The sequence below is a fragment of the Mesoplodon mirus genome (assembly GCF_964341445.2).
Source record: "Mesoplodon mirus genome assembly, chromosome: 18".
Classification (NCBI taxonomy): Eukaryota; Metazoa; Chordata; class Mammalia; order Artiodactyla; family Ziphiidae; genus Mesoplodon; species Mesoplodon mirus.
Window position 1 is genome coordinate 3135224 of NC_138994.1, and position 14929 is coordinate 3150152.

At 37.9% G+C, this 14929-nt stretch overlaps 1 protein-coding gene across 1 annotated transcript in view; it reads right to left on the bottom strand.

Annotated features, from left to right (window-relative positions):
* Window positions 1–635: 635 nt before the first annotated feature.
* The window catches only part of NPEPPS (aminopeptidase puromycin sensitive), an 85595-nt gene continuing 71301 nt past the window's right edge, over window positions 636–14929 (bottom strand). The window contains exons 17-23 of the mRNA XM_082604942.1: window positions 13660–13879; window positions 9508–9650; window positions 8304–8360; window positions 5363–5470; window positions 4723–4878; window positions 4409–4456; window positions 636–2155 (exon numbers count right to left, since the gene is read on the bottom strand). Of these exons, the coding sequence (XP_082461068.1) occupies window positions 2003–2155; window positions 4409–4456; window positions 4723–4878; window positions 5363–5470; window positions 8304–8360; window positions 9508–9650; window positions 13660–13879 (885 nt within the window). The 3' untranslated portion in view covers window positions 636–2002. The remainder of the gene's footprint in view (window positions 2156–4408; window positions 4457–4722; window positions 4879–5362; window positions 5471–8303; window positions 8361–9507; window positions 9651–13659; window positions 13880–14929) is intronic.

The window sequence follows — 14929 nt, forward strand, 5'->3', positions numbered from 1 at the left end:
GAAGCCAGGGGAATAAATACCCTAGCTTCTAAATATCCATTCCTCCGCCTTTTGATCTTCTGAGGGTGTTACTAATTGGATCAACACAACCTGAAGTCAGAGGGCAAAGGAGCCTGTTAGTGCAGTCCATGGGGGTCAATACCTCCTGGGACGCAGAGCAGGATGAAAAGCAGTTCTAAAGAGGAAGCGGAAGATACCTAGCGCAACCTCTTCCCCAACTTAATTCAAACTGCTAAACCAGTATACACAAAACTTGCATGTATGCTGAAACTAAAATAACTTCTTTCCAGAATTTGACTGTGAGTTCTTTAATTAAATCAGAATTTCTTTCAGTCTTTTTGATGCCCCTGCTTTGCCGGTGGCACATGCCTAGATAAAAGGAAGCCTCAATAAATAGGAACTGGCAGGCTCAAGTTAACTCCTGAATGCTGACTCTAAGAGACTTTTGAGTTAACCCAGAACTAATTTAGGAGGAATCTTAAGATTTTTCTGGTTAGGTACTATTCATTAGGAATTCAGCAACTGGATTTTCTTAGACTCAAAAAAATCCTATGGTAGTAAAATTTCTTATAATCCTACTGAACGATAGGAAAGGTTTTAGTTGCTTATCAGAGAGAATAAAGGACATCAGGACATCCAATTTCACATTGACATTTTTATTAACGCCAACTGTTTTTTAATTATTTTTTTTAAAACAATAGCACAAAAATGTTTCAAGGAAGCAGTCTCACAATCTGATGACCTTCTGAAATACAGTTAAGCCACACCAAATATGAATTCCTGTTAATAACACACAAAAATATTTTTTTTTAAGAAAAAGAAAAGAAAAAAGGTAGGGAAAGAGGAAAGGAATGAGATTTAGACTTAAAATTTACTGGATTAGGTTGGTGAGGCTTGTTAGTAGGATACACTGTGGAAGCAGAGTGGCACACACAGGCTTATAGTCTTTGTTGTTTTTAAAACCAGTTACCACTAATATACAGGCCCTGCAGCAGTTACCAATGACCTCTTACATGCCCGAAATGAACCAGAAGAAGCCAGTGTTGATACTGTCATGAAGAGATTCAACAGTTGGCCTGTCAGACAACTAAGACCATTTTCAGCAGAGTAACTCCTTCAGAAAGGCCTGGATGAAAACCTTTCATTTCTATTGTCTCACCTATATGCATTTCAGGGTTCTTAAAAGTCATCTTAAAAAAGAAAGAAAAAAATAATGTATATCAGTTTCTCTTATTTAATGTGGCTATAAAAGATGTTTCCTTATTATTTCTTTATCTCTAAGAAGGACACCGGGGTGGTGGGTTGGGGATGGAACTAGGGGAGGAAAAAACCCAGACCAGGATAGGGTTTTTTTTTTTAACTTTTTTTTTTTTTTTTTTTTGCCAAGGGGTCACACAGAAGGGAAAGCAAGGAGGAAAACTACAATCCTTGGTTCAGATTGAGTTATGCAGGAAAAATATATCTTCCTGATCAGTCCCCATGCCAAAAAAAAAAAAAAAAAAACCCACTTGAAATTATGCACAGACTCTATGTTATACCAGCTATCAGCCTTTCATGTTTAACATCCCCAGCAATGGACACTACCCTTGGTTTGTAGGCTGCTTGTAGAACCCATTTCACAAAAATCCTCTTTACCCAGAAGCCTCTAGTTTCCTTTTGGTAGGTTATAAAAACAGAACATCTGTCATTAACAGGAGAGTGTTAAATACTTTTAACCACTGACAAGGCTTCAGGAAGTTTCACAGTTTCGTTATGCTCTATTTTATTACTATCATATTTACATTTTTTTAATTTTTTATTTTTTTTGCTGAATTGCTGATTTTCCTTTTTCAATAGAATTTAATTCTGGAGTGTGAGCAGGAACCAGTTAACTACATTCATTGTCCAACCCCCACTGGCTTGAAAGAAGACTCCAAATTCTTGGCATATGAATCAGCTGTTCGGTCGCTCCACCTTATCCCTGCATGAAGCAGCAGAACCGCAGTGGCGGCAGGCTCCGGGTTCATGCTGTGGGTGGTGAGGCCTTTCGCTGAAGGAGGTACTGGTGGATGCTCTCAGCATCACGCTTTAGCCAAGCAGCATTCAGCAGGATATTTTCACAACACTGCTGGATGGTACGCTCAGCTGAAGGAGCTGGGTGACTCTCGAAGAAAGCCTGGTATAAAACAACCCAGAATGTAGGATCATTACCAGCAATAGTAAGAAGCTAATATCCCAGGCGATGAAAACATACCCACTGTCTATAAGGAGTTCATAAGCTTCACTCAGGAAACTTTACCACTGCCACCTCCAGGCTAGAAGAAAACAAGCAGCTCCTTGTACCCGCCTACAGGAATTCTCCTCCAAATATACTATATGCTTACAACCTAATCAAAAGTGAACAGTAAAGAGACAGAACCTACGGCCTTTCAGTTCATTGTCCAGCCAGCAAAAGAAAGTAAAAAAAAACTGATATCAAGGACCTACTCTGTTCCAGGCCCCCTGTGTTAGTTACTTCATCTAAATGACAATCTTATCACTTCATTTTACAGATGAAACTGGCTCACAGGGGTTAAAAAACCTACTTGAAGTCTAGGTTTTGGAATCAGACTTGGGACTTGATCTAGGCTCCATCATGTACTAACCTGTGACTGAGTAAATTAACTGCTCTAAGTATGTTTTCTCATCTATAAGAAAATATTTACTGCAGAAGATTAAAGAGACAACCCATATAAACAGTTAGCATAATACCTGGCACAGAGTAGTTAAGGACTCAACACATTTTGGCTGCTTCAAATAAAGATTAATTTGTAAGGGTTGATAAAATTAAGAAGCTTAAATTGCTTCTATATCCTAATAATTTAAAATTTTATAGACTCACATTTTTCATACAGTAAAACTACTTCAGAGTTTCTTGTAATTATCACAATGCTTATTGATTAAACGCTGAATAAACCATTTTCTAATGAAGTACACTTGGTTCCATAGAAAATACCAACCAGCAGAAGGATAGGGGTCTTTCCTTTGAGCTAGTCATCACAGGTATATGAGAGAGAATAACTAATTCATCAGATTAAGTCTAGACCTTTTAGAAATCAATAACGTTATTTACACGGATGACAATGGCTCCTGCTCCAAGGCTCCTATCCCAGTCGGGTTCTTAGGGCCTGAGTGAGATACAAGACTTCCTCTCATTTCACCTCAAGAAACAGCACCACTATTTACATACCAGAAACCTGGGAATTATCCTTGACTCTTCCTTCTTCCTCCCCAGATACGTTCACAACACAGAGAAGCCACTCAGTAAATACTGGTTGAATTAAAGATTGACAAAATCAAGCCCCTGAATTTCTTTCTTACTCCATCTTCTCCAAGCTACTACATCATTTTTGCTTGGAGAGTTAGCTTCCCGACATCTTCTCTTCTCCTTTCCAAATTATGCATTCTCCACACTGTGGCCAGACTGAAATTTTTATCATATAAACAAAGGAGTGACTTGATCTGGTTTGTAAGCCATTCAAGGGCTTCCCATTCTTAGGAAAATTTTAATATGGCCTACAAGGCCCTCCTCGGTCTGGCCTCTACCTACTTTACCAGGCTTAGCTTAACCACTGCCCTCCCCTCAAACTAATTATACATATTTCTCCTTCAGAGTATTTATTACCTTTACAATAAAGTAATTAGTAACACAATACAATACACAATGTAAACTAAATGAATCTTATTTCTAACAATGGCTCATCAAGTGAATCAAACATTACAGCTCTCAGAATTTCCAAATTCATACCTGATAACCCCCTTGCTTTCAAGAATGAAGGTGGAAGTGACACTTAAAAAAATACTTTGCAATTAAATGCAATGGAAGGCTTAAAGTTAAGATTTTCCTAATCAGTGTAGATTTGTCCTCCAAACACTGAACTCTGCCACTAAACTGATTATCAGTCTTTCTAAGAGCTAAGAGAAGAGTCCCTACATAGTCATCTTGTCTCATTGTGCCTACAAAAGACCTATGAAGGTTTTAGAAAAGAAAAAAGAACTAGTATCAAGGACCTACTATGTTCCAGGCCCCCTATGTTACTTAATCTAAATAACAATCTTAACACCTCATTTTACGGATGAGGAGCCAGGCTCATAGAGGTTAAAAAACTTGCTTGAAGTTACACAGCTAACAAGGGGCACAGCACAGATTATTCACACCCAGGTCGGCTGATGTCAAGTTCCACATTCTTTCAACCACACTTCAATGCCCCAAAGATGATTCCAACTCTAAATTCTTCAAGCATTAAAGATACAACCTAAACTGTCTTTCTCCAAGCAAGAACGTGGAGACCCTAAAGTACAACATTACCCCAACACTCTATCATTACAATTTGGTTAGTGTTTTTACTTACTGGATTGAAACGTGAAAAGTAAACAGTCCTTTCCTTACCTTAACTTCTCCAGCCATTTTATCAACTGCAAATCCCTCAACTGATAGCTGAAAAAAAAAAGGTTTATAAATAGTAAGAACAACTAAGAGCTTAGGAACAAACTTCCATTTACCATAAAAACAAATCATTCCATTCTTTCCCAACTTCAGTTTATTCTAGAGGGTACAGGATGGGTTATAGAGAAACTCTTCAGTAAAGCTAATAACTACTTAAACTCTTAAAAAGCAAAGGCCATAATCTATGGGTCTAGTGAATCATGGATGTCTCTCAATATCATCCATGATAAGCAAGCTACTCAAAAATTGTCACCTACCTTTATTAGTCTAGATATTAAGAATCCTCCCTGGTATCGATTATAAAGTTCTTCCCAGTTGTCTTTTATGAATTTCCAAGCAGCCTTCCTTCCATGCTTACTGCCTCCAGCCACTCCACCAATTACTGATACAGTGTCCTGTGGACGTACCTCTTCCTAAAAAAAGGAAGAGAACTAAAAGTCTACCATATCCAGAACATCGTCTGCTGCCAGAAAGGGCAAATGCTGTTGAGGTACCCAAGTAATCCCACTGAAGACACTTATTGTTTCAGGAATAACTGGCACCAGAAGCTTCTAACAGAGGAGAATGTTTAACCTAAAGATCAGCCAAATTGAGAATGAAGCACTGGGATGGGTACAAACAGGCTGCTCAATAGATACTTGCTCTAGGGTAAAGAAAGGAAGAGACAGAAAGTAGGCACAGGGATGTGTCAGCTTTCCAGTTTATTTCCTCTCCCAACTATTCTGATTCTCACCAGTAGAGGGAGATACAGTGATTAGTAACAAAAGCTTATTCCAGCCATCCAAGAATGAGGGAGCCTTTAGTCTAGGGTTAAGGCAGAGAATACTGAATCAAGGACACTTGCTGCAGATCAGTGGGTAACAATTCCCTCTAAAAGCAGTTTTCATTGTAACTTACTGAAAGTGCAAACGTGAGGACTTTTTGAATCAATTCAGGTGAAAGAGTAGCCCCAAGGACTCTTTCAATCCGGTTTTTCTCTTCCTGCATATCTGCTTGTTTGTGAAGCTATAGTGAAAAAATACAGATAGAGATAATTAACTTCTCCCCCATTAAGGTGGAACTTTTGCTCTACATTCTCATTGGCTAAGACTGCAGGATATGAAATTAACAAAAGAATATTTTTCAAGATGTTTGGGCACTAAATTATTTGGCCCCTATAGTAAGACACTAGGTGTAAGTGCTTACTGTATGAATAGCTTGTCATCAGTTCTGAGCAGTTCAACATCAAGATCTAAGGGGTCAACCTGTCATGACCAAATTCTTTACTCATTGGTGTCTGACTAATGTTCTATGTTAGATGAGCAAAATAATAATTACTAATACCACTTCAATTTATAGTATTTTTCACTATTTACAATAGTGAAAAATATAAGACGCATTATTGAAAGTAATATTTTAAGAATGTTTGATGACATAAACATGCTCTTGATATATTAAATGAAAGAAGAGAGACAAAGCAAAATGATTCTAAATTTTTAAAAAGTTAATGTGAAGGGGAAAAAAAACTTGAAAACACATCAAAATATTAACAATAATAATGGTCTCTGATCAATGGGATCATCACATTTTTTAACTGCAAAAGCAGCACATGCTGAATGAAGAATATTAAGAAAACAGAAAAGCATAAAGAAAAACCAAATCAGGAATAAGATCATATTATACATGCTATATTTGTGACGTTTTTAAAATTACATTTAAGTTCTGTTTTCTTCTTTATACTTTTCTAGTCTCTAAATCTTCCATAGTGAGTATACCAAAATCTTTTTTCATAATTAGAAACAAAATATTATTATATATTTTTTTAAATTAGAACTACAAATGTATATGAGATACTTCTCTAGGACAACTTAATTTATAGACTCTCTTGACCTTTTTTCCCCTCTGAAGATTTAACACTGACCAGTGTCTGGAGACCCCATCACAGCTCCCAGTTTCCTCTTCCTTTCCTTTGGACTCTTTTGAGCAGCAGTGTAGTAAAATAGATAGGAGGTCAGAAGACCTGGGTTCTAGTCCCAGTTTTGCCTCTAACTAGCTGTGTGATCTTGACTAAGTCCTTAACCTCTCCGGGTCTCAGTTTCCCCATCTGTAAAATGAGTGGGGTGGACAGATGATTTCTAAGGTCCTTTTCAGCTCTAATACTCAAGGTCTGAACTCTGGCTTTTAGGAAGCATTCCCCACCCCACCCCCTGGAGAACCTGTTACAGGAGTCCACTAGATGGCATCATAACACCACATTTCAAATACACTTTGAATTAAAGTTATCTATCCTGCTTCATTATTCCTAAATTACCAACAGAAAACAGTCTTCCTCATCTCTCATCAACTGGTTTCTTTCTTTTTTTTAAAATTTATTTTATTGAAGTATAGTTGATTTACATTGTTGTGCTAGTTTCTGATGTACAGCAAGTGATTGTTATACATACATAATAACAGTCTGCATTTGCTAATCTCAAACTCCCAATCCATCCCTCTGCAACCTCCCCTGACTGGTTTCTTGAAGGACCCTGATTCTGCCTTCATTAGAGCTCTTTCCATAGTAAAGCTGAAACACTGTGAGCTCCCTTGTGTTAGATGCAAACATTTATTAAATAAACATACTAGTATAAATTCTTAAAAATATGTCATGACATGAAAATGTCACAGTACCTCTCATGAAAATTTCAGAACCCCTATTTTTCCCACACCTTTACGGAACAGACAAAAAAATACCAAGTACTTCATTTCATATGCAAAGAAATACATGGTTTATAGTGCACAGGTTCACAGAATATTAAGAACGAGAAGGGACCTTAATGTCATTTAGTTGAAAGGTAAACCCGAAGTATATATTTTTATGTTATTAGAAAGGAAATCCTTATACAAGATAGGTAGTTAAAGCAATACAGTTTGAGATGTAGTTTCTTAAATAGAGTTTATAATATATATTTTTTAAAACATTCTAATCATTTAAATAGGATTTGTTTAGAACTAAAATACTAGAAATTAGATTTGCAATTTTGATCCACTTGGGATAAGAAAAGTATTCTGATTAAGGGTAGAAGTATTAAAGCACATCCCATTCCTATCCTGTTTGTCTCCCTAAGTGCAGATCATTTAATGAATGGGTCTGATAGATGATTTGGGTATTTAGGCACATTTTGCACATTTTATTTAATGGTAATAAGTAGAATCAGCTCTTTCCACCTCTAATGCAACCAGATTGTCAAGTTATTTCTTAGACTAATAACTGCATGGACAAGGACTGGCGATAGCACTTGTTCCACAGCATTAGGACTTTCAAACAGATCACTGCCATTATAAGGACATGGAAAGTTTTACCTATATTTTTCTAAGTCGGAGTTTAATTATATGCCAACCACCCTGGGAAACTACAGAGGCTGTGAGAGCAAGTGAATTAATTTACTGTCCATTCATAAGAGGCACTGGCATAGACCAAACCCTTGAGACACCTAATCATCTATCCCTTTTCTAAGCACAGAAACAAACCTTTTGTATAAAATGGGCAGAACCCCAAGTAAATTTGCATTGATGGGAAAAGTTTTAAGAACTTGACTTTTTAATCAAAATTAACATTTTGGTATTAAGATTTAAGATGCATAAATTCGTGAGTAAAACAAAAAGTGAAAAAATTAGATGACTTTTGGCACTTGTATTGGTAGTACAAATAAACAGATAGTATATATTTCTCCCACAGTTTCCTAATATTTGCATGTCTACAGTATACATATCAGAATGTATTTCTTTTGCCAGGACTTTTTTTTAACCACTCAAGCTCATACTCTCTATGGCAATTCAACTTAAAAAGCAGAAAATGGGAGCCCTTTCTAAATTTACTCACCTTCAGCATAATGTCTAAGGTAGTGCCATCACCATGCTTCAAAACAGTCAGATAGACCTACAAGAGAATACAGGAACAAAAAAGAAGGCATCTGATTAAATGTATATTGTTCCAAATATTCTAACGTTAAGAAAAGATAGAAAGCAAGTCAAAAAAAATTGTGTGGATATTACATATTAATACAAATTGTGGCAAGGATCTAAGAGCCCACATGAACAACCAGAAGGGCAGATGGCAGGTAGTAAGTAACAGCCGAACACACCAGTCTCTCAGGAGAATGTGCACGGATAGTCAATCACCTTTCAGTGCCCTAGTGCAGACTGAGAAGCTTGACATCAATGAGAAGCTGCCTACAGACCTCATAAGTGGTGTATATTGAAAGAATCAGGAGGGACTTCCCTGGTGGCGTAGTGGTTAAGAATGTGCCTGCCAATGGAGGGGACACGGGTTCGATCCCTGGTCTGGGAAGATCCTACATGCCGTGGAGCAACTAAGCCTGTGCACCACAACTACTGAGCCTGCGCTCTAGTGCCCACGAGCCACAACTACTGAGCCCACGCACCACAACTACTAAGCCTGTGCGCCTAGAGCCCATGCTCCGCAACAAAAGAAGCCACCACAATGAGAAGCCCGCGCACCACAACGAAGAGTAACCCCCGCTCGCCGCAGCTAGAGAAAGCCCATGTAAAGCCAAAAAAAAAAAAAAAAAAATTGTAATAAAATATCTTAAAAAAATAAAAGAATCAGGGGACTTTCCTGGTGGTCCAGTGGTAAAGAATCCGCCTTGCAATGCAGGAGACGCAGGTTAGATGCCTGTGTGCCACAACTACTGAGCTCGCGCACCTCAACAAAGGAGCCAGTCTGCTGCAAACTACAGAGCCCACGTGCCCTGGAGCCCCCATGCCACAACTAGAGAGAGAAAACCCGCATGCCACAACTAGAGAGAAGCCTGAGTGCTGCAATGAAGAGACTGTGTGCCTCAGTGAAGATCCTGCATGCAGCAACTAAGACTCAACACAGCCAAAAAATAAAAAAAAATAAGTGAAGAAAGAAAATAAATAAATAAAGGGAAAAAAAAGAGAAGAATCAGACATGATTTGTGAGTCAATACTTAGGTCATTTTTGGTTACTATTAAATACATTTCACACTACACAGAATGATGAAGTCACCTAGAAATCAAGGTACTTTATTATGAAAACCTACCGGACTCCTCAAATCAGCGGGGAGAATCTGTTTCCCTTCCACATGGTCCTTAAACCGACGACGGGCTTCTTCTAACGTTGCCTTATGTCCTGCCTTCCCTAGTTTGCCCAGAACCAAGCCCCTCAGGAGTGCATCTAGATGACCTGATTGAGAAGTAAAAAGAGATACAAAACTACTTAAAAAGCATATTTTTACAAATATGCCACCTGGATATCTTATAATTGTGTTATACCGTGTCTACAGTCTTGAACAAACAAAATCAATTACCTTAGTACTCGAGAGAACACTTGATTTAAATTTATCAAATAAGAATGAAATGAAGTGCTTAACACACTAGACAAGCAAATATGATGCCTCTGTCTATAGTTACAATGCCAACTGGATTTACTAAATGTTCACTCCATCTAGTTAATTACACTAATAAGAATTACGTGTGAAAAGAACAGACTTAGATCATGCAATTTTGACCCAAGATTTAGAGAAAGGTCACATATAGAACTAGTACGCTGGGTACGTTGAAATCTTAGATTTTTAAAATCAAAATCTGATAGATTACTCCAAAGATATGCAGATGGCCAATAAGCTATCACTGGCCATTAGGGAAATGCAAATCAAAACCACGAGATACCACTTCACACCAATTAGGATGGCTAGAATAAAAGAGACAATAACAAGTGTTGACAAGGACGGGGAGAAATTAGAAACCTCATACATTGCTGGTAGGAATGTAAAATGGTGTGGCCACTTTGAAAAACAGTCCAGCAATTCCTCAAAGGTTAAACACAGAGTTACTATATGACCCAGCAATTCTACTCTTCGGTATACACCCAAGAGAAATGAAAGTATTTGTCTATATAAAAACTTGTATACATATGTTCATAATAATATTCATAACAGTCAAAAAGTAGGAACAATCCAAACATACATAAATTGATAAATGAACAAAGAAAATGTGGTATATCCATATAATACAATGGAATATTATTTGACTATAAAAGGAAATGAAGTACTGATACATGCTGCAACATGGATGAACCCTGAAAACATACTAAATGAAAGAAGCCAAATATAAAAGGCCACACAGGGTATGATTCCATTTCTATGAAGTGCCGGAACAGACAAGTCCATGGGACAGCAGGTTGGTGGTTGCCTGGGAGTACAGAGCGACTGCCAATGGGTATGGAGTTTCCTTTGAGGTAAAGAAATTGTTCTGGAAGTAGACAGTGCTGGTGGCTGTACAACGTCGTGAAAAAAGACTGAATTGTACATGTAAAGGAGTGCGTTTTGTGGCATATTGATTATACCTCAAAAAAACTTGTTAACCTAGCATACAAGCTGAGGGACTGCAACAGCACAATGGACAAATAAATGGTGGTATATTCATACAATGAAATAGCACTCAGCGATAAAAAGGATGTACCTCTAGAACATTATGCTGAGTGAGACAAGCCAGATAAAAGAATAGACTATATAATATGATTCCGTTTATATAAAGTTCTAGAAGAGACCATATTAATCTCGGGTGAAAGAAGTCAGGATAGTGCTTGCCTGCAGGGGATGTGAGGGTTGGTGGGGTGGGTAGAGTGGCAGGGACTGGGAAGTGGCCTGAGGGCAACCTCCTGTGGTGATGGAAATGTTGTATGCATTTGTCAAGTCACTGAATTGAACATGCACATTTTGCCATATTTAAATAGTAACTCCATAAAAAATAAGTTTAAGAAAACCATAAGAAATCAATAGATAACACGAGGCTAGTGAAGGTTCTTATAAGAACCAATTTATAATTCTGGTGCTGATTTGCTGTGTTGATACAGGCAATATTTTTATTATTTTGCTATGTTTGATTCTTCCATCTGTAAAGCTGGGAAACTAATGACATTCTCCCTATTTCAAAAAGGTGTTTTTTAGCCCCCAAAGTTTCACATATTATCATCATGAAAGAAAAGTGCAACATCCACCAATTTACCTGCATCTGTGTCCATATACTTCCTGTCTTGTTCTCATGGATCTGCTGTATTCCTACCTAAAGCCAACTCTTCCACTTGTGCAGTGGATCCTGACTCCTCTCGATTATTCAGCCATCACTCCAGCAATTACCTCTCTTTCACATCATGAATTTTTCTATTACTGCATCATTTTCATCAGCACAAAAACATATTATAAAGTCTCCCACTTTAAAAAAAAAAAAAGCCCCCTTGACCTCACATCTCTCTCCAGACTATCCCCTTTTATCTGATCCTCTTTTTACCAAAACTCCTTTAAAAAGTTGTCTAAAAGTGCTGTCTCCTTTTCCTCTCTTCCCATTCTGGTGTTGTTCATCACCACGCCACAGCACTTAGCCAATGCAATCAGCAGTTCTTCATCATTCTGCCTGACTTAGAGCAGCATTTGTCACAGATGATCACTTCTCCCTCTCTACTGCTTCTTTAAGGCTTCTGGGACACTCCTCTCCCTCTTGTCTCTCCTACCTTATTGTCCAGTCAATCTCCCTTGCTGATTCCTCCTCTTCTACCCAATCTCTAAATCTTGGACTGGCCGTGCCCTCATCCAATCTTATGGCTGTAAATACCATCTATGCATTAAATGTATCTATTCAGCCTGGACCTCTAGGCATGGGACTCCCCACTTGGATGTCTAAAAGGACCTCAAATTTAAGATGTCCAAAGCCAAACTGCTGATTCCCTTTTGTACCCAAATCTGCTTCTACAGCAGTCTTCCCCGTCCCTGTATATGGTAACTTCACTCTTTCAGTTCTTCAGGCCAAAATTTGATGACTCCCCTCTTTCTCTCCACCACACAGGCCACCACCAAGTATTTTCAGTTCTACCTTCAAAACATACCCAGAATTTACTACCTACAAGTGCTACCTGAAACCAACACCTAACTGGATTACTGAAATAGCTTTCTAACTTGTCCCCCTGCTTCCTCTTTTGCCTCCCCTGCTACAGTCTGTTCTTCACACAGCCGAGTAAATAAGTCATGTTCCTCTGCTTTAAACTCTCAAATGAGTTAGTTTCTCACACCACTAAACGTGCAAGTCCCACGGGTTCTATAGGAGCTGATATGCTTCCATCCTCCTCTCTCCCTCAGTTACTCTGTCCTGACTTTACCAGCCGCCTTGCTATTCCTTGAACATCTAAGCATGCCTCTGCCTCAGGTCTTTTGTACTTGCTGTTTCCTGCTTGGACCATTTTCCCACTAGATATCCTCACAGTTCTCTCCTACAGGTCTCTGCTTATGCTCAAATATCATCTCACTAGTTTTACTGCATTTTCCTGTCTACTCTCCATAAAATAGTGGCTTACTACTCCTTTTACTCCTGATCTACCTTACCTAACTTTATTTTTCTTCACGATACTTGCTGCCACCTAAAATATTACCTATTGAACCGTTTGCTGTGTCTTCCACTAGAATGTAAGCCACACAGGGCGATTTTTTGTTCACTGTTATACCACCAGCTCCTAGTATGGTACCTGGCATTTACTGGGTACATAAATATTTGTTGAATGCATAAAAGAAAGACATAGAGCTCTAGATAATTGTTACTATTGTTCTTACTGTAAAAAACTCCCAGAATAAGAAGGGCAGGAGGAAATACCACCTTCAGTTATTAGCATATGGTAGAAAATAATTATATTTAAAGCCCTGTAATCACTATTCCCAACATTTAAATGACAGCAAAAGAGTAAATACAGGATTACAGAAATAAAGAGGAGAGAATACATGTAGAAAGCAAATAACTCCTTTAATTCAGAAAACTGGCCCCCTGTGTCTCTCAACACCTTTTCAAGTTGTACATAAGGTGCCTGGTATTTATGGTAATAATAAATAAAATAATCCAAAATTCCCTTTAGCTTTTCTTTACTAAAAATGGGCCTTTGGAACTTTGTAAAAGACTTTTATTTCCACCATGTGCTCTGTGTATATATCATATTTAGCAACGAATACGTATAGCCACCACTGTTTTTACGGTAGTTACCCACATAACTTCACCGGGAGGCTTAAAGGCCCTAAGTCTTACTTTCTAGTTAGCTGAACACACAGTCACATCCAGCAGACACAAAGATGATGTTATTGTTACTGTTAACCACAGCTGAGTAAAAAAAGGACCAATTTCGAATCAATTCTTTCCCCATTCAGTACATCCATTACCTTCTCCAGGCTTGGGGTCCCAGCCCAGTCTCTCCCCTATAGGTGAAAAGACATCTTTCACAAACTCCTGGATTTCCTCATAGAAGTCTGTGTGGGACAAGAGAGTTGAGAGAATCCCCAGGTTACAGCTCAGGTCGCTCCATACAGTATAATTGGGCTCATTCACAAAAGCCTCCATGACTTTTAGAACCTCTACAGTGCTAATGATTCCAGCTCGAGCCTGGGATAGGAAAAAACATAAATTAATCTAGTCTTCAAACAAAAGCAAAACAAAAAACACAAGCATGTATTTTTGGCATTATCTTCTGCTAGTTAGTCATCCCTTAAGGAAGAGACTAGACTATATAACCTCAGACCACTACAGAATTTTATAAAATAAAAACTGTATTATGACACCATTCCTTACTTTTTTGCTATTTATAGAAGAGCCACTTTAAAAAATTGCTAAAATTCCACCAATTTAGAAAAAGAAAGAAAACAGTTAACTTCCTATTTCTATTCAGTTTCTGGGGTCTTGGCATTGCTTTTTATTTTGAAAATTTTCATACTTTCAGAAAAGTTGCAAAAACAGTTGGGGCTTTGGTTTTTGACAGAGGCGCTTTCAAAACTAGACCTGCAAACTATGTCAACGTCAGCCTGTCCTTTACTCATTTCTAAAGGAAGGCAAACTGGAAGGCACTACAAATTCAGTCCTTTCAGAACTGACTAACAGAGTTAGGAAAAAGAACTTCTGTTACAGCAGCCAACTGCACAAACACACCACTCTCCTGGGACAGGTCTCTCTCAGCAATGAAATCAGCAGATGTGAGGTTTTGTGCATCAATGCTAATCTGTGTTTATACAAAGGAGGAATCCAAAACCAGTTACTGCAGAGGGGAATGAAAATTTCAAGTCCAATTAAAGGAACACTAGGAGGAATCTGACAATTTTATCACAGAGACATATAGAAATTATCTACCCTATGTTTTGGGGTCATAAAGATAATACTACTAATTGCTCCTTAAAATTTTTTCTGGAACAAAGCTAAATATAAATATAATTCTAAAGCTAATGGGCTATTATAATTTGAATAGTAACGGAATGTTAAAAAATTCTACTAGACTTTCCCTGCAAAGTACAACCACTATTTTAGAAAAATATAAATCACTCTGAATTATTTTTAAAAACCACACAAGTAGAGAAATTTCTTCAAGGTTCATATCTATGTCTATTGAAAAGAATTTCTGCCTTACAAAGGATAGTTTAAGTATAGTTGCAAAAAGCTGGCTTA